This window comes from Lissotriton vulgaris, unplaced genomic scaffold (genome assembly GCF_964263255.1).
Source record: "Lissotriton vulgaris unplaced genomic scaffold, aLisVul1.2 SCAFFOLD_1745, whole genome shotgun sequence".
In the NCBI taxonomy this organism is placed as follows: Eukaryota; Metazoa; Chordata; class Amphibia; order Caudata; family Salamandridae; genus Lissotriton; species Lissotriton vulgaris.
In genome coordinates, this window is record NW_028254451.1 from 284,307 (window position 1) to 308,391 (window position 24,085).

The 24,085-nt window shown below is 48.6% G+C and overlaps 1 protein-coding gene across 2 annotated transcripts in view; it reads right to left on the reverse strand.

Annotated features, from left to right (window-relative positions):
- Positions 1-18,571: 18,571 nt before the first annotated feature.
- Positions 18,572-24,085, reverse strand: part of LOC147659528 (transmembrane protein 121-like) — a 116,906-nt gene continuing 111,392 nt past the window's right edge. For both annotated transcript variants that reach the window (XM_086951670.1, XM_086951671.1), the window contains exon 3: positions 18,572-20,238. In XM_086951670.1, the coding sequence (XP_086807796.1) occupies positions 19,293-20,238 (946 nt within the window). In that variant the 3' untranslated portion in view covers positions 18,572-19,292. The remainder of the gene's footprint in view (positions 20,239-24,085) is intronic.

Here is a 24,085-nt window from a genome sequence, read left to right on the forward strand (position 1 = left end):
TCACAATGAGTGCACTCTTTTTCCCTCATGTGGTCTTGTGCTCAGAGTGCGCGCACTCCTTTTAACTTCCGTCCTCTCCCAGTCAGAGTATGTATACTCCTTTCATCTTCTTTAGACTCTTGGGTTGTGCACTCCTTTTATCTTTCCTAGACTCACAATGAGTGCACTCCTTTTCCCTCCTGTGGTCTTCTGCTCAGAGTGCGCACACTCCTTTTAACTTCCTTCCTCTCCCACTCAGAGTATGTATACTCCTTTTATCTTCTTTAGACTCTTGGGTTGTGCAATCCTTTTATCTTTCCTAGACTCACAATGAGTGCACTCCTTTTCCCTCCTGTGGTCTTCTGCTCAGAGTGCGCACACTCCTTTTAACTTCCTTCCTCTCCCACTCAGAGTATGTATACTCCTTTTATCTTCTTTAGACTCTTGGGTTGTGCACTCCTTTTATCTTTCCTAGACTCACAATGAGTGCACTCCTTTTCCCTCCTGTGGTCTTCTGCTCAGAGTGCGCGCACTCCTTTTAACTTCCGTCCTCTCCCAGTCAGAGTATGTATACTCCTTTTATCTTCTTTAGACTCTTGGGTTGTGCACTCCTTTTATCTCTCCTTTTCCCTCCTGTGGTCTTGTGCTCAGGGTGCGCTCACTCCTTTTATCCCTCCCCCCCTCGTGCTCAGTCTGTCACCCCAGCTGTTCTAATGGGACTTCACTCGCCTTCACCTTTTCCATCAACTATTTAAAGTTTATCAAGATTGCCTGCTAAAAGCCTCGTCGCCATGGCAACCAGACGTCTGGCAAGCGGTCCAGCTGTAGGTCTGGCTAGAAAGAGCATCAGACACAGTGTTCGTGTAGTGTCTCTAAAGCAGGAGTTACAGCTAGGCGCTTTGTCACGTGATAGGATGTACTGGACTCCCCCCCCCCCCCCCTGTGCCCCCAGTCTCCCCCCTGGAGAGAGGAAGGCGCTGACCCAGGGGTCCAGGGATGACTCTTCACAGCGCCTCAGTGTAGACCAGGCGGCTTCAGGGAGCGGCGCTGCCCCGGGAGGCGCCTTCACCAGGTCCTTTCAGGTGATTGGAGGAGCCGCTTTGGACGCCTCAAGGCGCTGCTCGGCTTCCTCAGTAAGACTTGAGACTAACTTCGTGGGATTTTACTGCAAAATTAATTGTACATGAATTCCGATTTGTTATATCATTTCCTCTGCGGTGCCTGTGTGAATGTCACTGTGATGTCACAAAATGCTAATTACTTCTCACGCATGTGTGTTTTCATAAAGGGCCTTATTTATGAAAAGTGACGCCTCGCTGCGTGAAAGCAGTGATGCGTCACTTTTCAGTGCACCCTCCTTGCGACACCAATGATGCGTCATATTTACAGCATGACGCATCATGTCGCAAGGAGTTACAGATACGTCAGTATTTCTGACGTATCTGTAAGTGCAAAAAGTGACGCAACTCCAGCAATGTGTCCCTGCGTCAGTCTTACACCTGCTGCGAGGCAGGCGCAAGATTTTGACACAACGTCGTCCTAAAAGTGACGCAGTGAAATCTTATCGATTTCACTGCGTCACTTCTACGACCCTTCCTTGCGTCAATACGCCCCCTTGCATTCATTATACCTGGCGCAGGTATAATGTGGCGCAGGGGTTTACAAAGTGACGCATCTACCTAGATGTGTCACTTTTTAAATATGGTGCAATAAGGCGCATTTTGTACGCCGCTGGTGCGTCACAAAAAGTGACGCACTGGCAGCGTAAACCTGACGCAAGGCCTCATAAATAAGGTCCCTTGCGTCAATACGCCCTCCTTGCATACATTGAGCCTCATTTATGAGGCCTTACGTCACTTTTGCGCTGCCGATCAACACTTTATGTGACGCATCGGCGGCGTAAAACATGCCTCCTTTTGCGCGCTATTTACAAAGTGACGCATCTTAGCAGATGCGTCACTTTGTAAACCCCTGCGCTTCATTAAACCTGCGTCAGGTATAATGTATGCAGGGGGGGCGTTCCCCCACAAAAAGCCTTGTAGAAGTGGCGCAGTTAAATCTATGAGATTTCACTGCGTCACTTTTAGGATGCTGTTGCGTCAAAATCTTGCGCCTGCCTCACAGCAGGCAGAAGACTGACGCAGGCCCTTTCACATGGGACTTGCCCCATGTGAAAGGACGCATTGCTGGAGTTGCGTCACTTTTGTGACACACTCCAGCAATGCCTCACTTTTGCGCTTACAGATACGTCAGAAATACTGACGTATCTGTAACTCCTTGCGACACGATGCGTCATACATTAAATATGATGCATCATGAAGGGCGCACTGAGAAGTGATGCTTCTCTGTTTTGACGCAGCGACGCGTCATTTCTCATAAATGAGGCCCACTAGGTAGATGCGTCACTTTATAACCCCCTGTGCCACATTATACCTGCCCCAGGTAAAATGTATGCAGGGGGGTGTATTGGCGCAAGTAGCCTCATAGAAATGACGCAGTGAAATCTATAAGATTTCACTGCGTCACTTTCAGGATGCAAATGCGTATTTATCTTATTTATCACTAGTACACAAGACGGCAGCAATGAAGAGAGCGAGCCCCGGGGACGCGGCGGGCAGCGGCGGGCAAGGTAAGTGCCTTTTAATTCTTTTACACGTTTAATTTAAAGTATTTAGGGAGGGCGGGAGGGAGGCCTGCGGTGTGTAGTGGGGCTACGCGGAGTGCGGAGGTGGGCGTAGTTTCTCGCCCACTTCACGTAGCTCCGCGAAGCCCCACTACACCCACTACGCCCAGGGTTAGTTCACGTGCTTCTCTGCTATCTTGCCGATGTAAGGCAAGAGTGAGATAGGACGCAGGTTTGAGAGGTCTGTCCATGGAGATGCCGCTTTTTTCCGTATTGGGTTTACCACTGCTCTTTTCCAGTCTGCCGGGACCTGTCCTTTCATGAGAGAGATGTTAATGACACTCTGTATGGAGGGTCCCAAGAGAGAGATCAAAGGGGCAACCATCTTGGCAGGGAGGAGGTCATTTGGAGATCCAGATTTAATATGGGTGATAAGAGGAAGGAGCTCTGCATTACCAACATGATAACAACTTCCCCCTCTTAAACCAACCAGGCATGCTTGAAAGGGCACTGATGAAAACTTATTAATTAATTAAAACTTAGTTCTGATACGCCAAGTAAAGGATCGAAGGAATCAACCAATCTTCGGACGATCGCCATATGTCCTCAAAAGTGACTTCTGGGCACAGTCTTGACTCGAGTCGAGGTTCACATACCACTATTTTAGTATATGGTTTGGTCTCCCCCTGGTGACCACTGTGTAATTCATGCTACTTACCTGTTTCTATTGCAAAGTATTATGTGCGTTGTTTATATCTCTGACAGGCAGAAATCAGTATGTGTTAGTGAGTGTCTTTTAATAAATACATATTTTTTATAAATACACAAGGCCTCATTTATGAAAGGTGACGCATCGCTGCGAGAAAACAGCAATGCGTCACTTTTCATTGCGCACTCCTTGCAACACCAATGATGCGTCATATTTACAGCATGACGCATCGTGATGCAAGGAGTTACAGATTCGTCAGTATTTCTGACGTATCTGTTGGAGCAAAAGTGATGCATTGCTGGAGTGTGTCACAAAAGTGACGCAACTCCAGCAATGGGTCATTTCAGATGGGCAAGTCCCATGTGAAAGGGCCTGCAGCAGTCTTACGCCTGCTATGAGGCAGGCGTAAGATACTGACGCATTTGTGTCCTAGAAGTGGCGCAGTGAAATCTTACAGATTTTACTGCGTTACTTCTATGACCCTTTCTTGTGTTGGAACACCCCCTGTATACATTATACCTGGGCAGGTATAATGTAGCGCAGGGGTTTACAAAATGACGCATCTACCTAGATGCGTCACTTTGTAAATATGGTGCAACAAGACACATTTTTTACGCCGCCGTTGCGTCACAAAAAGTGACATACCGGCAGCGCAAAAGTGACGCATGGGTTCATAAATATGCTCCAGTGTGTGGTTCTTTTTTTCTCAATCTATACCTAAAAGATTATGTTCTGGTGAAACACGCTGCTTTACACTCCTGGGCTTAGCCTGAAGGCTGCTCTCCACAGCTACCACCAGGATAGCTTTCTAAGGTTCTCTAGGACCGCTAAAATCACCATAAAGGGTGTCTGGATTGGGGCAGGAGTCCCACTTACATAAGTGTGCATCGTATACCAAGCCAGCTTCTCACAATTGAGGTTGGATAAAATCTTTTTGGGAAGAGCGCACGCAGCAGGCCTGGATGCCACCTTTTTCGTCGTCAGTTAGTAAACTGTCTACTGGAGTTCCCCAGGGTTCCACGCTGAGCCCTCTGCTCTTTAATATCTATTTGACTCCCTTGATTTTCTTAGCGGAGGAGCTGGGAGCAAAAATATTAGCCTATGCGGATGACACCCAGCTCCTATTCACCTGGAAGGACTCCGACCTGGCTACTGACACTGCCCAGAAATGTCTCTGGTCCGTATTTAAATAGCTTGCACATGCCCAACTCAAGTGCAACGAGGACAAGTCGGAGGTCCTCCTGTACGGTCAGTTCCCTCCTGCCTTCAGGGAAACCATGTGGCCCCCTGATTTCCCACGTCCCAATACAGAGGGCGACCCAGAGAAGAACTTAGGGGTCTGGTTTGGAGAAGACCTTTGGTTTTCGGTCCAAATTAAGAAACTCAACGGAGTCTGCTTCAGTACTCTCAAGTCATTAAGAAAGTTCTTCCCCTTGCTACCGAGGCCAGCCAAGGAAATGGTCGCTCGTGACCTCATTCTCTCTTGCATCGACTATGCCAATGCTCTGTACATTGGCATTCCTGGCTATTTGCTGAAAAACTCCAAACCATACAGAATGCAGCGGCCAGACTTCTGTTTAACATCTCTGGAAGATCTAGTGTCCGGCAGCATTTACGAGATCTGCATTGGCTACCTGTGGCCCATCGAGTGCAATTCACAGCCCTCACTCTGACTCATAGAACCCTGCATGGTCTTGGAGCATCATATATCAGGAAGCGCTTTGTCTTCTATGTCCCCAGCAGATCTCTGCGATCAACCACCCAACGACGGATGGTGATTGTTCGATTCCGTAGGAAGCGGCTGGGGTGGGGCAGCCCCTCTCTGTTAAAGCAGCAATTGCTTGGAATACCCTTCCTGCGGATCTACAGCATGTTTACAACTTCCGACTCTTTAAAAAACAACCTAAAACTTACCTTTTAAACCAGCCGATTTAAAATTCTCTGCCCCACTCTGTCATGGTCATTCTTCGCGCCAGGACACTCATGAGTATTTGTGTGCGATATAAATTCATTAAAACATAACATAACATAACAAGTGGTACAGAGTGGAGTGGTATGGAGTGCATTTGTGTGGAGTACAGTGACGCAGAGTGGAGTGGCACAGAGTATAGAGGGGCAGATTAGAGTGGTGTAGAATGAAGTGGCATCGTGTACTGTGGAGCAGAGTGGAGCAGAGTGGAATAGAGTGGCTTAGAGTACAGTGCCGTAGAGTGATTTGGTGCAGAGTAGATTGTCGTAGAGTGCGGTGGTTTAGAGTAAAGTGGTGTTGAGTGCATTGGCGTAGAGTGCAGAGCTGCAGAGAGTAGGGGGCCTAGAGTGAAGTGGCACAGAGTGCTGTAGAGTGCAGTGGTGCATAGTAGAGTAATGGCAGGTAGAGTACATTGGACATAGAGTGGAGTGATGTAGAGTAAAGAGGCGTACAGTGGAGTGGTGCAGAGAAGAGTGCAGTGACGCAGTGTGGAGTGGAGTGGGGTAGTGTGGAGTGGTGCAGAGTAGAGTGGAGTGGGATAACGTGGAGTATGCATGGTGTGGTAGCGCACTTCGAGTAGAGACGACTCATCTTCAATTGAAATGACCATGACATTTGCACTCACATACAGTTTTACTGATAAAAGTACATATCCCAAAAACTTTAATGTGTGGAAATATCATCAGCCAATAAACTGATTTGATTATCATCACAGTTCATTTACAGACATTTAAATTTTGTTGTGTGCTAGAAAAAAAACATATCTGTAAAGCCTTCCTCAAGCAGACCCCAGTAGCCCGTATGATTGTCAGATGAATCCTCTCACTGTGAAGTCAGAGAAAGAAAAGTAAACCCCAAGCTCCCTGGAAGACAGAGCCTGACCTTTGACCTCCGTCTTTGAATGAACAGCAAATGTGATAAGATAAAAACAAGATTTAAAGGCCTGTTTACGGAAAGTGAGTTTGTGGAAGAATACAGTAAACAAGGTTGGGGCAACGGGAGGGATGAACTCGAGCTGGACAGCATGCAGCAAATAGAAAGCCAGAGAATGTGAGTTACAAACCACAAGGCCAATGGTAAGCAATGGGCGGAGTGCATTCCTAGGTCAGCTTTCTGAGCGTCCCCAGGGTGTCTTTAGCAAACCAGAGAGCTGCGCTGTCTGTAGACGGCGACCTAAAAATGATCTATATCATTGAAAGAAACTCGACACTTGTTATATTATCACGTATCACATTAATTTAACCCTCTTCTCCGTAAACTCACGAGTACTCAGCGTATAATATTAAATACATGAATGCTGCCCAGATATAGCTCCCTCCGCGCCCGCGTAATCCGTGCCCAGCTCCCTCCCCGGCAGTATTAAGCTTTGCATCAGGATATTACCCCAGGGAGGAGGCGGCTTCTGTCGGAGCCTTTCATCTCATCAACACATCCGGCTCCCAAATGAAACAGATTGAAACGTGTCCGTTTCTGGCGCTGATCGCTCACTCGCGTCAGTGATAATTAAATACCGATATTTGTCCATTAAACACCAGGGCTGCGCTTTTCGTTCGAGCGTTTGACGTGACTTGCAGCCCTCTGGGACTCTCGGCGCTGCAAAGAGACGCGTGCCCATTTTTACTCACTCTTGACTTACAATTCAACCTGTGGCGGATGCTTGGAGCTATCCGTGAGTGCTGGTGCTAGGCGCTATCTGTGACGGCTTGTGTTTGGCGCTATCTGTCTGTCAAAGAAAGGATTTAGGGGCACATTTCCATATCGCCGTATTTTTGCGCTGTGTTAGCGCGTAATTATCAGTGCGCAACACGTAGGCGAAATTAATCCGGCAATAGTCGGCGATATGGATCATTAGCGCATGAAAACAAACGTTGTTTTCACGCGCTAATGTGTACCTTGATAATATGGGGGGTGTATTCAGCGTTATGATCCACACCCCCATGTTATCAATGCCTTAACACCTGGTCAGAGCAGGCTTTGGGAGACCTGCGATAAACAAATTTATCGCAGGTCTTCTTCTCCCCACGCCTGCCTTGGTAATAGGGTGTTCCCACCTCCAACCACATTTTACATGTGATTGGACGTGGGAACGCCCACTTTGCATGTCATTATCGATGTTTCTCGCTGACATGCAAAGTGGGCTTGAGGCAGGCGTTAGCATGACCTTGTTAATAGGGCGCTGGAAGTATCTCCACTAGTAACTAAAAAACAAGCAATGGCAAAGGCGATAGGTTTCACCTTTGCAAGATCTATTGGCTTTGGCAATGTCTTTTAAACATGTTGTACACAGGCGTGGCTGCTGCTCAGCATGACTGAATGTTAGTGGCCTGGTGTGAAGTGGGGTAGCGTGTAGTTGGCTAGATTGTTTTAGAGCAATGCAGAGTAGCATGCAGTGGGGTACATTGGGGTAGCATGGAGTGGGGTACATAGGGGTAGCATGCAGTGGGGTACATTGGGGTAGCATGCAGTGGGGTACATTGGGGTAGCATGCAGTGGGGTAGCGTGGAGTGGGGTAGATTGGTTTAGAGTAGAGTGGGGTAGAATAGACGAGGTGAAGGGTGAGAAGCATAGCACGAGGAGAAGGGTGAGAAAGAGAAGCATAGACGAGGAGAAGGGTAAGAAGCATAGCACGAGGAGAAGGGTGAGAAAGAGAAGCATAGACGAGGAGAAGGGTGAGAAGCAAAGCACCAGGAGAAGGGTGAGAAAGAGAAGCATAGACGAGGAGAAGGGTAAGAAGCATAGCACGAGGAGAAGGGTGAGAAAGAGAAGCATAGACGAGGAGAAGGGTGAGAAGCAAAGCACCAGGAGAAGGGTGAGAAAGAGAAGCATAGACGAGGAGAAGGGTAAGAAGCATAGCACGAGGAGAAGGGTGAGAAAGAGAAGCATAGACGAGGAGAAGGGTAAGAAGCATAGCACGAGGAGAAGGGTGAGAAAGAGAAGCATAGACGAGGAGAAGGGTGAGAAGCAAAGCACCAGGAGAAGGGTGAGAAAGAGAAGCATAGACGAGGAGAAGGGTGAGAAGCATAGCACGAGGAGAAGGGTGAGAAAGAGAAGCATAGACGAGGAGAAGGGTGAGAAGCAAAGCACCAGGAGAAGGGTGAGAAAGAGAAGCATAGACGAGGAGAAGGGTAAGAAGCATAGCACGAGGAGAAGGGTGAGAAAGAGAAGCATAGACGAGGAGAAGGGTGAGAAGCAAAGCACCAGGAGAAGGGTGAGAAAGAGAAGCATAGACGAGGAGAAGGGTAAGAAGCATAGCACGAGGAGAAGGGTGAGAAAGAGAAGCATAGACGAGGAGAAGGGTGAGAAGCAAAGCACCAGGAGAAGGGTGAGAAAGAGAAGCATAGACGAGGAGAAGGGTAAGAAGCATAGCACGAGGAGAAGGGTGAGAAAGAGAAGCATAGACAAGGAGAAGGGTGAGAAAGAGGAGCATAGACGAGGAGAAGGGTGAGAAAGAGAAGCATAGACGAGGAGAAGGGTGAGAAGCAAAGCACCAGGAGAAGGGTGAGAAAGAGAAGCATAGACGAGGAGAAGGGTAAGAAGCATAGCACGAGGAGAAGGGTGAGAAAGAGAAGCATAGACGAGGAGAAGGGTGAGAAGCAAAGCACCAGGAGAAGGGTGAGAAAGAGAAGCATAGACGAGGAGAAGGGTGAGAAGCATAGCACGAGGAGAAGGGTGCGAAAGAGAAGCATAGACGAGGAGAAGGGTGAGAAGCAAAGCACCAGGAGAAGGGTGAGAAAGAGAAGCATAGACAAGGAGAAGGGTGAGAAGCAAAGCACCAGGAGAAGGGTGAGAAAGAGAAGCATAGACAAGGAGAAGGGTGAGAAGCAAAGCACCAGGAGAAGGGTGCGAAAGAGAAGCATAGACGAGGAGAAGGGTGAGAAGCAAAGCACCAGGAGAAGGGTGAGAAAGAGAAGCATAGACAAGGAGAAGGGTGAGAAGCAAAGCACCAGGAGAAGGGTGAGAAAGAGAAGCATAGACGAGGAGAAGGGTGAGAAGCAAAGCACCAGGAGAAGGGTGCGAAAGAGAAGCATAGACAAGGAGAAGGGTGAGAAGCATAGCACGAGGAGAAGGGTGCGAAAGAGAAGCATAGACGAGGAGAAGGGTGAGAAGCATAGCACGAGGAGAAGGGTGAGAAAGAGAAGCATAGACAAGGAGAAGGGTGAGAAGCATAGCACGAGGAGAGGGGTGCGAAAGAGAAGCATAGACGAGGAGAAGGGTGAGAAGCAAAGCACCAGGAGAAGGGTGAGAAAGAGAAGCATAGCGCGAGTAGAAGGGTGAGAAGTATAGCACGAGAAGAAGGGTGAGAAAGAGAAGCATAGACAAGGAGAAGGGTGAGAAGCAAAGCACCAGGAGAAGGGTGAGAAAGAGAAGCATAGACAAGGAGAAGGGTGAGAAGCAAAGCACCAGGAGAAGGGTGCGAAAGAGAAGCATAGACAAGGAGAAGGGTGAGAAGCAAAGCACCAGGAGAAGGGTGCGAAAGAGAAGCATAGACGAGGAGAAGGGTGAGAAGCAAAGCACCAGGAGAAGGGTGAGAAAGAGAAGCATAGACAAGGAGAAGGGTGAGAAGCAAAGCACCAGGAGAAGGGTGAGAAAGAGAAGCATAGACGAGGAGAAGGGTGAGAAGCATAGCACGAGGAGAGGGGTGCGAAAGAGAAGCATAGACGAGGAGAAGGGTGAGAAGCAAAGCACCAGGAGAAGGGTGAGAAAGAGAAGCATAGCGCGAGGAGAAGGGTGAGAAGCATAGCACGAGAAGAAGGGTGAGAAAGAGAAGCATAGACGAGGACAAGGGTGAGAAGCAAAGCACCAGGAGAAGGGTGAGAAAGAGAAGCATAGACAAGGAGAAGGGTGAGAAGCAAAGCACCAGGAGAAGGGTGAGAAAGAGAAGCATAGACGAGGAGAAGGGTGAGAAGCATAGCACGAGGAGAAGGGTGCGAAAGAGAAGCATAGACGAGGAGAAGGGTGAGAAGCATAGCGCGAGGAGAAGGGTGAGAAACATAGCACGAGGAGAAGGGTGAGAAGCAAATCACCAGGAGAAGGGTGAGAAAGAGAAGCATAGACGAGGAGAAGGGTGAGAAGCAAAGCACGAGAAGAAGGGTGAGAAGCATAGCACAAGCAGAAGGGTGAGAAGCATAGCACGAGAAGAAGGGTGAGAAAGAGAAGCATAGACGAGGAGAAGGGTAGAGAGAGAAGCATAGACGAGGAGAAGGGTGAGAAGCAAAGCACCAGGAGAAGGGTGAGAAAGAGAAGCATAGACGAGGAGAAGGGTGAGAAAGAGAAGCATAGACGAGGAGAAGGGTAGAGAGAGAAGCATAGACGAGGAGAAGGGTGAGAAGCATAGCACGAGAAGAAGGGTGAGAAAGAGAAGCATAGACGAGGAGAAGGGTGAGAAGCATAGCGCGAGGAGAAGGGTGAGAAACATAGCACGAGGAGAAGGGTGAGAAGCAAAGCACCAGGAGAAGGGTGAGAAAGAGAAGCATAGACGAGGAGAAGGGTGAGAAGCATAGCACGAGAAGAAGGGTGAGAAAGAGAAGCATAGACGAGGAGAAGGGTGAGAAAGAGAAGCATAGACGAAGACAAGGGTGAGAAAGAGAAGCATAGAAGGAGGAGAAGGGTGAAAAGCATAGACGAGGAGAAGAGTGAGAAAGAGAAGCATAGACGAGGAGAAGGGTGAGAAGCATAGCACGAGGAGAAGAGTGAGAAGCATAGCACGAGGAGAAGGGTGAGAAATAGAAGCATAGACGAGGAGAACGGTGAGAAGCATAGCACGAGGAGAAGGGTGAGAAGCATAGCACGAGGAGAAAGGTGAGAAAGAGAAGCATAGACGAGGAGAAGGGTGAGAAAGAGAAGCATAGACGAGGAGAAGGGTGAGAAGCATAGCACGAGGAGAAGGGTGAGAAGCATAGCACGAGGAGAAGGGTGAGAAGCAAAGCACCAGGAGAAGGGTGAGAAAGAGAAGCATAGACGAGGAGAAGGGTGAGAAGCATAGCACGAGAAGAAGGGTGAGAAAGAGAAGCATAGACGAGGAGAAGGGTGAGAAAGAGAAGCATAGACGAGGACAAGGGTGAGAAAGAGAAGCATAGAAGGAGGAGAAGGGTGAAAAGCATAGACGAGGAGAAGAGTGAGAAAGAGAAGCATAGACGAGGAGAAGGGTGAGAAGCATAGCACGAGGAGAAGGGTGAGAAAGAGAAGCATAGACGAGGAGAAGGGTGAGAAGCATAGCGCGAGGAGAAGGGTGAGAAGCAAAGCACCAGGAGAAGGGTGAGAAAGAGAAGCATAGACGAGGAGAAGGGTGAGAAGCATAGCACGAGAAGAAGGGTGAGAAAGAGAAGCATAGACGAGGACAAGGGTGAGAAGCAAAGCACCAGGAGAAGGGTGAGAAAGAGAAGCATAGACAAGGAGAAGGGTGAGAAGCAAAGCACCAGGAGAAGGGTGAGAAAGAGAAGCATAGACGAGGAGAAGGGTGAGAAGCATAGCACGAGGAGAAGGGTGAGAAAGAGAAGCATAGACGAGGAGAAGGGTGAGAAGCATAGCGCGAGGAGAAGGGTGAGAAGCATAGCACGAGGAGAAGGGTGAGAAGCAAAGCACCAGGAGAAGGGTGAGAAGCATAGCACGAGGAGAAGGGTGAGAAAGAGAAGCATAGACGAGGAGAAGGGTGAGAAAGAGAAGCATAGACGAGGAGAAGGGTGAGAAGCATAGCACGAGGAGAAGGGTGAGAAAGAGAAGCATAGACGAGGAGAAGGGTGAGAAGCATAGCACGAGGAGAAGGGTGAGAAAGAGAAGCATAGACGAGGAGAAGGGTGAGAAGCATAGCACGAGGAGAAGGGTGAGAAAGAGAAGCATAGACAAGGAGAAGGGTGAGAAGCATAGCACGAGGAGAGGGGTGCGAAAGAGAAGCATAGACGAGGAGAAGGGTGAGAAGCAAAGCACCAGGAGAAGGGTGAGAAAGAGAAGCATAGCGCGAGGAGAAGGGTGAGAAGTATAGCACGAGAAGAAGGGTGAGAAAGAGAAGCATAGACGAGGACAAGGGTGAGAAGCAAAGCACCAGGAGAAGGGTGAGAAAGAGAAGCATAGACAAGGAGAAGGGTGAGAAGCAAAGCACCAGGAGAAGGGTGAGAAAGAGAAGCATAGCGCGAGGAGAAGGGTGAGAAGTATAGCACGAGAAGAAGGGTGAGAAAGAGAAGCATAGACGAGGACAAGGGTGAGAAGCTAAGCACCAGGAGAAGGGTGAGAAAGAGAAGCATAGACGAGGACAAGGGTGAGAAGCAAAGCACCAGGAGAAGGGTGAGAAAGAGAAGCATAGACGAGGAGAAGGGTGAGAAGCATAGCACGAGGAGAAGGGTGAGAAAGAGAAGCATAGCACGAGGAGAAGGGTGAGAAAGAGAAGCATAGACGAGGAGAAGGGTGAGAAGCATAGCACGAGGAGAAGGGTGAGAAAGAGAAGCATAGACGAGGAGAAGGGTGAGAAGCATAGCACGAGGAGAAGGGTGAGAAAGAGAAGCATAGACAAGGAGAAGGGTGAGAAGCATAGCACGAGGAGAGGGGTGCGAAAGAGAAGCATAGACGAGGAGAAGGGTGAGAAGCAAAGCACCAGGAGAAGGGTGAGAAAGAGAAGCATAGCGCGAGGAGAAGGGTGAGAAGTATAGCACGAGAAGAAGGGTGAGAAAAAGAAGCATAGACGAGGACAAGGGTGAGAAGCAAAGCACCAGGAGAAGGGTGAGAAAGAGAAGCATAGACAAGGAGAAGGGTGAGAAGCAAAGCACCAGGAGAAGGGTGAGAAAGAGAAGCATAGACGAGGAGAAGGGTGAGAAGCATAGCACGAGGAGAAGGGTGAGAAAGAGAAGCATAGACAAGGAGAAGGGTGAGAAGCATAGCGCGAGGAGAAGGGTGAGAAGCATAGCACGAGGAGAAGGGTGAGAAGCAAAGCACCAGGAGAAGGGTGAGAAAGAGAAGCATAGACGAGGAGAAGGGTGAGAAGCATAGCACGAGAAGAAGGGTGAGAAAGAGAAGCATAGACGAGGAGAAGGGTGAGAAAGAGAAGCATAGATGAGGAGAAGGGTGAGAAGCATGGACGAGGAGAAGAGTGAGAAAAAGAAGCATAGACGAGGAGAAGGGTGAGAAGCATAGCACGAGGAGAAGGGTGAGAAATAGAAGCATAGACGAGGAGAAGGGTGAGAAGCATAGCACGAGGAGAAGGGTGAGAAGCATAGCACGAGGAGAAGGCTGAGAAAGAGAAGCATAGGCGAGGAGAAGGGTGAGAATCATAGCACGAGGAGAAGGGTGAGAAAGAGAAGCTTAGACGAGGAGAAGGGTGAGAAGCAAAGCACAAGGAGAAGGGTGAGAACGAGAAGCATAGACGAGGAGAAGGGTGAGAAAGAGAAGCATAGACGAGGAGAAGGGTGAGAAGCATAGCACAAGGAGAAGGGTGAGAAAGAGAAGCATAGACGAGGAGAAGGATGAGAAGCGTAGCACGAGGAGAAGGGTGAGAAAGGGAAGCATAGACGAGGAGAAGGGTGAGAAAGAGAAGCATAGACGAGGAGAAGAGTGAGAAAGAGAAGCATAGATGAGGAGAAGGATGAGAAGCATAGCACGAGGAGAAGGGTGAGAAAGAGAAGCATAGACGAGGAGAAGGGTGAGAAGCATAGCACGAGGAGAAGGGTGAGAAAGGGAAGCATAGACGAGGAGAAGGGTGAGAAAGAGAAGCATAGACGAGGAGAAGAGTGAGAAAGAGAAGCATAGATGAGGAGAAGGATGAGAAGCATAGCACGAGGAGAAGGGTGAGAAAGAGAAGCATAGACGAGGAGAAGGGTGAGAAAGAGAAGCATAGCACGAGGAGAAGGGTAAAGAGAGAAGCATATAGCAAAGAGAAGGGTGAGAAAGAGAAGATGGTGAATGTAAAGGAAACAGGAGAACTGGCAGGAAGTAACATAGAAGGAGGAAGCAGGTAACAGGAGAGAACTTAAGTGAATAAGACAGCAGAGAAGAAAGAACTGAAGGAGGAGAAAAATAAGCAAGGTTAAAGGGCACAGGAGGTGGAATAGAGGGTTAAGTGAACAGAGAGATAATAAACTAGGAGGAGAAAACAAATAAAGAAGTCCAGAGGAGGTAATCAGCTGAGAGAAAAAGAAGAAGAGAGAAGCCAAAGGGAGGGCGAGAGAGTACGAGGGTCACACTGTGAGTGCGCAAGAAGTCCGCAAGAGCTGGCATGCATTTCACGCTAAACGGACTTGTAGAGGACAGTATCTTGAACAGCGTAGTGTAATCAAGCATTGGAAGTGTACACAACAGTGGCGTAACAAAACTTGAAGGGGCCCCCCTGCAAAGTACATTGAGAGGGCCACCTCTGGACCCAGTCAGGATCTCTCAGGCCGGAGGCAATGCACAGTGCTGAGGGTGCCTCCTGGAGCTCGGACCCCCCACCTCGCCCCATGGGGGTAGCAGGGGCTAATGTTACACCACTGAGTGTACCCAAGAGTAGCAATCTTACCCTATATCAAAGGTGCCAGACCAGAAACTAAAACCAGCCCTGGCCACAATGTTCCAAGCAGCGTCACTTCTTGGAGGCCGTGACTAGAAGGAAGTGTGTGGCATGGTTGGCTCACGGCAGCCCACCCTACACTGAAAGCTGCCCCTCAGCCTGCCCCCCATATGAGGCACAATTTCTGATGTGCTGCAAAACTGTACCTGCTCTCACCACCTCTGCTTGCTGCAAGCACCTGTATTATTCTATGAAAATTGTTTGTGATTAATAAATAATTATTATATTTAATCATTTTATTACAACTCCATTGCCAAGAATGCACGTTATCAGCTGCGCCGTCTGTGGGGGATTCGTCGGTTCTTCCAGGAGAGAGACCTAAAAACCTTGGTACAATCGCTGGTTCTCTCTAGACTGGATTACTGCAATTCTCTTCTGACTGGTCTTCCCAAATGTCCCCTCTCAAATCCAGCCTCCATTCAGCAGCTCGCTTCATTTCAGGGTCCAAACGAAGTGACCACATCACCTCTCTCCTATCTTCTCTTCGATGGCTTCCCATCAAGGCAAGATCTATTTACAAAACTGCCTGCGTCACTCACAAAGCCTTGCACACTTCCTCCCCTCGTTATCTGGCGAATAATTGAAATTGTCTGGAGGCTCGAGACCTTCTCGGAATGCTGGGAAGCTTCTGCTTGAGCCCCCCTCCTTCAAAAGGGAAAGATCGATGGTGCAATCCTTCTCAGGTAATGCGGTGAGAATCTGGAACTCGCTTCCTCCTTCGCTCTGTGCCATCACCTTTATCCGTATCTTCAAAGCCGACCTCAAATCTCTTCTCTTCCAAAGTCACTTTCAGAACTAATACTTTAATTCTCAGGCCCCTCTAGGAAGTTCGCTCATCATTGTAAATTTGTATTTTTTTCTTGTACATTCCTCACCCTTGCTTGCTGTGTTGGATATTGTGTTTGTGTACCCTGCCTTTTTTAGTCTCCTGTTTATTTTTGTAACGTTCTATTGTGTAACACTTTTCTTATGTAACCTAACTGGTCCTATTGTACAGCACTCTTACACCTTCAGGTAATGTCCGCGCTACATAAAAATGCACTAAATAAAAATAAAAAATAAAAAACAACAGTAATGTGCTAAAAATGCATTTATTGCATAGTTTTTTCAAAAATAATTTTGTATTTACAGAAGTCAAGCAAATAAACTAACAACGCATTTTCTTGTCCTCCCTACAATGCTATCTGATTTTAATAGCACCTGGGATCCACCTGGTGCATTGAGAAAAAACATTTAAAAAAGAAACGTCACCATTCTTGCACGCGACCCGCTGACGTGTACACTGATGCTTATCAAAAGTGCATGCTGCAGTAGGGCTCGGGCTGTCCCCTGTGAAAGGAAGAATCAATAAGAAAATCACTAAAAAACAACACTGCCCAGAATGAGTTACCTCAGCGCCACGATGCACCAGGCGCCCACCCACTCAGCGCCACGGGGTCCGAGTGCCCACCCACTCAATGTTTTCTCTGTGCTTCTTTTCCACACCTTGGTTCTCTCTACCATTTTGATTCTGGCCACAAAAACGATTGCATAACACATTTAAGAACTCGACCTATCATGTGACCACCACTGACCTTTGACACAGGAAGCTGTTTACAGAGGCGGCCATTTTGAAACAGAACCCTTGTTGAACCACAAAACAGGAGCACACAAGAGCTTTCCAATAATACTATAATATAAGATGGGAAGCCAGGGTTGGAAAGTTCACCCAGGGTGGCTAGGGCTGGCTAGGGCTGACTAGGGCTGGCTAGGGATGGCTAGGGATGGCTAGGGCTGACTAGGGCTGACTAGGGCTGACTAGGGCAGGCTAGGGATGGCTAGGGCTGACTAGGGCTGGCTAGGGCTGGCTAGGGCTGGCTATGGGTAGGCTAGGGATGGCTAGGGCTGACTAGGGCTGGCTAGGGCTGGCTAGGGCTGACTAAGGCTGGCTAGGGATGGCTAGGGCTGACTAGGGCTGGCTAGGGATGGCTAGGGCTGACTAGGGCTGACTAGGGATGACTAGGGTTGACTAGGGCTGATAAGGGCTGACTAGGGCTGACTAGGGCTGGCTAGGGCTGGCTACACCAGGGTCCACGAACCGATGCAGAGCACTGCATGGCTTCCACTCACTTGCTCTGTAGGGCCAGCGCTAGAGGGGGCCATGGACTCCAAGCCATGTCATGTGATCTCAGCTTCTCCAACACTACGTGGCCCCATTGGGTGCGCGGACGGCAAGAACATGTCTTTGTGTGCAGCAATGGATGTCTGGTCCGGCTACGGTTGCTTGGTGCCCCCTAGCGGCATTAGGGCTTTGGAACCAATCTAAAGCCATCAGAGAAGCACCCTTACTGGGCCCAATCATGAGACAGGAAGTGATGTCATGCTGCTGCATAGCAATTTATTGGAATCATTACAGTACAGCTTTGGAGTGAAAATAGACAGGAAATGACCTCACTCACTGTATTTCTTGTACAGCTGTTGCCCTGTGGGCTCCATATGAGCTGCCACTTGTCTCACAGGAACACACCCAGCATTGGTTCTGTTGAGGCTCTGCTACATGATAAAGACTTACTGTAAACGCCTCAGGACTCTCTCTTAGCAGGGCAAGGCTGCCTCAATGTGTCTTAATGCTCATTTAAGGAAAGGTTAGACAGCTCTTAAAGAGGTGGTTATCTTACTGTATTTACTGTGATAGGTCAAGTGGCAACCCCTTCCTTCTTTATAATTGTATGGGCGTCAGACCTGCCCCAGAGCAGCCCTGTGAGGTGATCTGAAGACCCGAGGAGGCAGGTTTGAGATGCAGACGGATGGCATGTTGTCGCCAGCATTCAGGGATAGTTAGCCGGCTTTAGGGCACTGCGACTGGTGCGGCCGCAATGGGCGCTGACCTGTGCAGGGGGCGCTGTGACCTCAGGGGGGGTGCTATGTTTAGCAATATCTTATGATAGGAGAGATGAGGGGCACTTTTGCCGGTGGTAGTGAGAGAATACGAGGAAGTGGTCGTGTTGTGTGGGGGTGCCAAAAGTGATTGTCTAACCAGGCTCCACCAGCGCTAGCCGGCCCTGGCTATATAAATGCAATTACAATATAAAACTATACATGCCAACAGACCCGATTCAGGCGGGAGAGCCCCGGCTTTTAAAGCCAACAATTGCTTCATTTTAGCGGTCTCCCACCTAAAATTGTTTCTGCTTCAATGTTAGTCACTGGGAAATGTTGGCATGTATGTTGAAGGGTTTGTCTGGAGGCGTGTTGCAGAATGCCGCGTCCCTGTGCGTCCTGTGAGCCTCTTGGCTTATGGTTGCCATAGGCAGCAAGAACTAATTTGGCCTGAGTATTGTATTGGCAGCTTTGGAAGCAGGAAGTGACATCACTCTGATTGCGGATGACTCTGGTCCCCATTTAGATCTTGGCGGATCGGTTACTCCATTACAACGCTGCAGAGAAATAAATCGATTATATCCTATGGGATTGATACTTCAGCAGATAGGATATCGGTCACTGTTGCGACAGAGTAATCCGTCCGCCTAGATGTCAATCAGGCCCCCTGCTGTAAGTTACAAGCAGCCAAACGACACAGTCTGTAATCAGGACAGACTGGTCAGGGAACCCTGAGAAAGGAAGTGATGTCACTCTGTTTCCTGGTAATTGGATCTATTACAGCCTCTGTGTCACTGTCAGTCAGGCAGTCAAGCTATGAATATATTCTGCAAGGACAGACCTTCCCACCCCAATCCCTCCCAGAACCCCCCTGTGCCTGCCGGCATGGATGTGAGATGTTTCCTGCACACGGGGCCGGGTGGCTCACTGCCCCGCACCGCAGCCCCGCACCGCAGCCCCGCCGCGATGTCCGCGCCTGCGGGAGTCACAATTCTAGCAAGAAATGGGTTTTGCTTCCAAGGCCTCTGGCACACATCTTCAGTTGCACTCCAGTGACAGAGGGTGCCACATTTGGCCAAAATCATGCACAACTATGGCCGGAGCCTGGCGACCGCAACACCACATGACATGGCCACGTTGACCACCACCACCATTCGAATATCCTTATTTAAAGAGTTTCAGTTGCAAAAATCATCTTCAAAGATGTTGGTTTTGTTACAATTGTGAACAGATTAACTCCAAGAAACTGTAACAAGCAAAGACAACCACCTTGAGCAAGCTCTGGTGCAACGTCACAAAGAGGCCTCGTTTTGGTAAACTGGACCTCCACCGGTAATCAGTCAATGACAAGTCCCCTATGTAAAAGTGGACAACCCCAGGGGAAAGATGTCTCCCATCCGGCTCGCTTACGGCCTCTGTGTCCTCCTCTGAGCGGCCATTTTGTTTGGTCACAATCTGCGCTGGAGCCGCCCACTGCTGGATACGTGCCCAATCTGCACCAGGAGTGGCCCGGCTTTACGCCCCGGGGTTTGACACCCCGCTTCGCTGGATGTGAGGTGCCTGTTGCTAACACAATGGATGCCTGCGTGCTTTGACATAGGCCGTGCCCGCAGAGAGCGCGTCACGTGTCTTCCCCTGGTAGAACTTCAGAGGAGGTAGTCTGGTTGCGGGATTTCATCCGATGTCGCCCAGGCTGGGCATGAACAGTGGAATTATGCTGCAGCGGGAGGCTGAACCCACCGGGCGTGTCTTGCATCTGGTTCTTGTACTGCACGAAGGAGCAGATCTTCAGGACAATGGCCAGGATGTTCTTGCCCATGAAGATGCTGGAGGCGCGGGCATCCCTGAAGAAGAGCATGTTGCTGCCCCGGATGAAGATGGTGGCCACGTTGATGGTGAGCATGCTCAGGATGGGGTAGAGCATCATCTTGTGCGGCGTGATGTGGATACCCTGCATGCTGATCTCGCTCAGCGACACGCAGGGCAGGACCAGGAGGAGGATGTAACAGTAGAAGAACATGAGGCCCTCGGCCCACAGCGGCAGCCCCTTCTTCTGCGGCTCCCACAGGTTGGCCTGAACGTCCAGCACATCCAGCATGTCGACGATGACCCAGAAGAGGCGATTCCTCAGGTCCTCCTTCTTCTTGAAGGTCTGCAGGTACTCCATGTGCTCGATGGCCACCAGGACGATGTAAAGAGCCGGGATGGAGATGGAGAGCAGCAGCGTCAAGGCCTTGCGGGCAATGATGTCCAAACTCTTTCGGTCGGCCTTGTAATTCTGGTAAACAAAGTAGACCTTGATTTCCAAAACGAAGACGTAGAGGAACCAGAGGATCATGGCGTAGCCTCGTTTGGCGGTGCGGACCTCGGCGCCGGCCCAGACGGCCACATATCGGAGGATGATGAGGAAGCATATGTCCCCGATGGAGACCATGATGCAAATGCCCATCTTCTTCGAGCCGTGGGTCTGCTCCACCAGGTAGGCGTCCATCAGCACCATGCTGCTCATGATGATGGCGGTCGACAAGCACGCATGGGGCTTGTTAATGGGCCGCGGAGGAGCCATCCTGAAAGAAAAAGAGCACGTTGATTACTACCTCTTACCATTGAGATGGAAAAAAAGTATCTTATCAGTTACACCTATGCCAACCTGTGCCCTGTATGCCAATCCCCGGTATACCCTCTGCCCAATCCTACTATCCTCTGTGCCAAATGCCAGGGTGGTCTGGTGCCCTGCATGAAATGCCTCTCATCCTTTCTGCCAATAATCCCCATTTCCTTAGTGTGATCCTCTGCTGTTCTCTGGGACACACCCTGCGACCCCACAAAAGAACCCCTGCATCCTCTCCAGCCCCAGGATCATTGCACCATGCATCCGATATCCTGTAAACACTTGGGGCCTGATTCACAGAACTAACTTAAGACAAATCCAAAACTTACTACCATTTTGCTATTCTCAGAAGGCACTTACTCATTTTGGTATTCACAGAAGGCACTTACTCATCAATGAGTAAGTGCCTTCTGTGAATACCAAAATGGGTAAGTGCCTTCTGTGAATACCAAAATGAGTAAGTGCCTTCTGTGAATACCGAAATGAGTAAGTGCCTTCTGTGAATACCAACATGAGTAAGTGCCTTCTGTGAATACCAAAATGAGTAAGTGCCTTCTGTGAATACCAAAATGAGTAAGTGCCTTCTGTGAATACCGAAATGAGTAAGTGCCTTTTGTGAATACCAAAATGAGTAAGTGCCTTCTGTGAATACCGAAATGAGTAAGTGCCTCCTGTGAATACCAGAATGAGTAAGTGCCTCCTGTGAATACCAAAATGAGTAAGTGCCTTCTGTGAATAACAAAATGAGTAAGTGCCTTCTGTGAATACCAAAATGAGTAAGTGTCTTCTGTAAATACCAAAATGAGTAAGTGCCTTCTGTGAATACCAAAATGAGTAAGTGCCTTCTGTGAGTGCCTTCTGTGAATACCAAAATCAGTAAGTGCCTTCTGTCAATACCGAAATGAGTAAGTGCCTTCTGTCAATACCGAAATGAGTAAGTGGCTCCTGTCAATACCAAAATGAGTAAGTGCCTCCTGTCAATACCAAAATGAGTAAGTGCCTTCTGTGAATACCAAAATGAGTAAGTGCCTTCTGTGAATACCAAAATGAGTAAGTGCCTTCTGTGAATACCAAAATGAGTAAGTGCCTTATGTGAATACTGAAATGAGTAAGTGCCTTCTGTGAATACCGAAATGAGTAAGTGCCTTCTGTGAATACTGAAATGAGTAAGTGCCTTCTGTGAATACCAAAATGAGTAAGTGCCTTATGTGAATACCAAAATGAGTAAGCGCCTTCTGTGAATACTAAAATGAGTAAGTGCCTTCTGTGATTACCAAAATGAGTAAGTGCCTTCTGTGAATACCCAAATGAGTAAGTGCCTTCTGTGAATACGGAAATGAGTAAGTGCCTTCTGTGAATACCAAAATGAGTAAGTACCTTCTGTGAATACCAAAATGAGTAAGCGCCTTCTGTGAATACCAAAATGAGTAAGTACCTTCTGTGAATACCAAAATGAGTAAGCGCCTTCTGTGAATACCAAAATGAGTAAGTGCATTCTGTGAATACCAAAATGAGTAAGTGCCTTCTGTGAATACCAAAATGAGTAAGTGCCTTCTGTGAATACCGAAATGGTAGTAAGTTTAGGATTTTGTATTAAGTTAGTTCTGTGAATCAGGTTCTTTGTATCTGAATCGATGAAGCTTGAAGGCTTGCATACGGCGCTTGTTCGCCTGGACTCGTGTTGGCGCTCGCTGGGTTGAAGGCAAACAAGAGGCTCAAACCCCACAATGGAACATAATGGAAGAAGTGCGTTTAAGAGCCTTCCTCAGTGGACCGTGTGCAGCAGGGTGAGTTGCAGCACGTTCCTCTGGGAAGGGCGAGGTCTGAAAGGGGAATATTGCAAGGTGAAGGACGGATCAGTGATATAATATCACAAATATTGTGTGTACAGAATATTGTGTAAAAAATATCGAGGACAACTTTATCGAGAAGGTAAGTGCAAATAGGTTAGTATAGAATTACTATTCTTAACTCCAGGTGCACGTACCTTGAAGACATATATATTGCCACAGTACATATATGTGTAGTTACATATAGTAAAACTTTACTTACCCATAGAAAATGTTCACAATATTCTTGTCCTCAATATTTTAGACCCGATCATCTGTCACACAATATTTGTGTTTTCGATATTTTGTCCAAACACCTGATGGACAGAGCTTAGCAGACAGTTTGACCCAGTTCCGTAAAGTACACGTCAGAAAGTTATACAAACCGTGGGTCATATTTGCAAGGAGCTAGCTCCGCCTAAGTGTCATTTGTTTTGACGCAGCGGAGGCACAATCAGTGCTCGACACTGCTCCATATTTACAAACTGATACATTGTCTCGGTATGTCAGTTTGTAGAGGCCTGTGCCACATTATATCTGCGTCAGGTGTAATGTATGCAGGGCGTTAATAGCCACGTAGAACTGATGCAGTGAAATTTGCAACCTTTTACTTCATCACTTTTCGACTTGAATGTGTCAAAATCCCTTTGCCTTTTCAAACCAGGCGTTAGGATTGACGCAGGCCTTTTAACAAGGGACATCTAACCTGGGTTTCTATTGGAAATCTATAACGCATATTAGCATGCCAATTATCGTCGTTTTAGCTGCAGTTTCCTGGCGCTAAAACGGCGATCATTTTAACGAGGTTCTTGCTAATATGCCCCAAGGTTATCGACTTGGGGAGAAATTTTCACAGAAGACCCCAAATCAGCAGCCAGAAGGAGGGGTGCACACCCTGTCCTGGCTAGCACCCAGGACCTCTGTCTCCGGTTTACTCATTCACCGCAGGCCCACAGAGCGCCTAGAAGGTCAGAGGAAGATCCAAGCTCAGCGGGAGATGGTTGTCTCCCACATTAGAGAGTGACAACAAACAGAAGTGATGGAATTATGAATGTAAGAAGCTTAATGTAAATCCTAATTAAGATAGGAGAGGGAAGACCCCTTTGGGACTTCAGAGCAAACTGGAAGCTGTTCAAAACAAGAGGAGCAGAGAGAGAGTGGGGAGCCAATCAGAAGGGGGAGACCCTAATAAGAGCAGCGTCCCTCTGACCAGAGACCCCAGCAAGGGCAGCGTCCCTCTGTCGAGAGACCTCGGCGAGGATATAGTAGTCATTCACAAAGAGGGTAAACCACCTGAGGATTGCACCTTGTACAGGCCCGTCTCGTTCTTAACCCCTTTGATGCTCGTTCTTAATCCCTTTCAGCTCGTCATCAGCTATGGCGCTCGTATGCTGAAGACGAGCTGAGCTTGTCATGTAACGCGGTATTTTAAAAAACGCCGCACACAGCGGGAAAAGCCGCCGCAGCGATGCGGTTAAATGCAGAGATCAAAAGATTGGCAAAGTCACTGACTTCCAAGCTGATCCAGGTGATCAAGACGTTGATCAATTCGGATCAATTCCGCTTCATGCCAGGGCGGAGAACCGCTCTTAACCTGCTGCGCCTGCATGGCGCCCTGGGTTGTGCCGCTGAGCTTCATGAGGAAGTCCTCGTGCTTTCACTTGACACTCGAATGGCATTTGATAAAGTCAAGTGCTAGTTCATGTTTGAAGTGCTGGCCAGGCTGACCTTCGGCCGTGCTTTGTGGCATGGATACGGCTCCTCTACACTGATCCCCTGGCCCAAGTGACGGTAAACCACATGTTGACCGGGTTGCCCACTCTCCCCCTCAATGTTTGCCCTAGTCTTGGCGCCGTTGGCGGCCCGGATCAGGCATGACCGTTGGAACGAGGGTTGCAGTGGACCGATGATTGGGAAGATAAAATATCCCTTTATGCGGACGACATTCACCTCTATGTCTCAGATGCGGCCCTA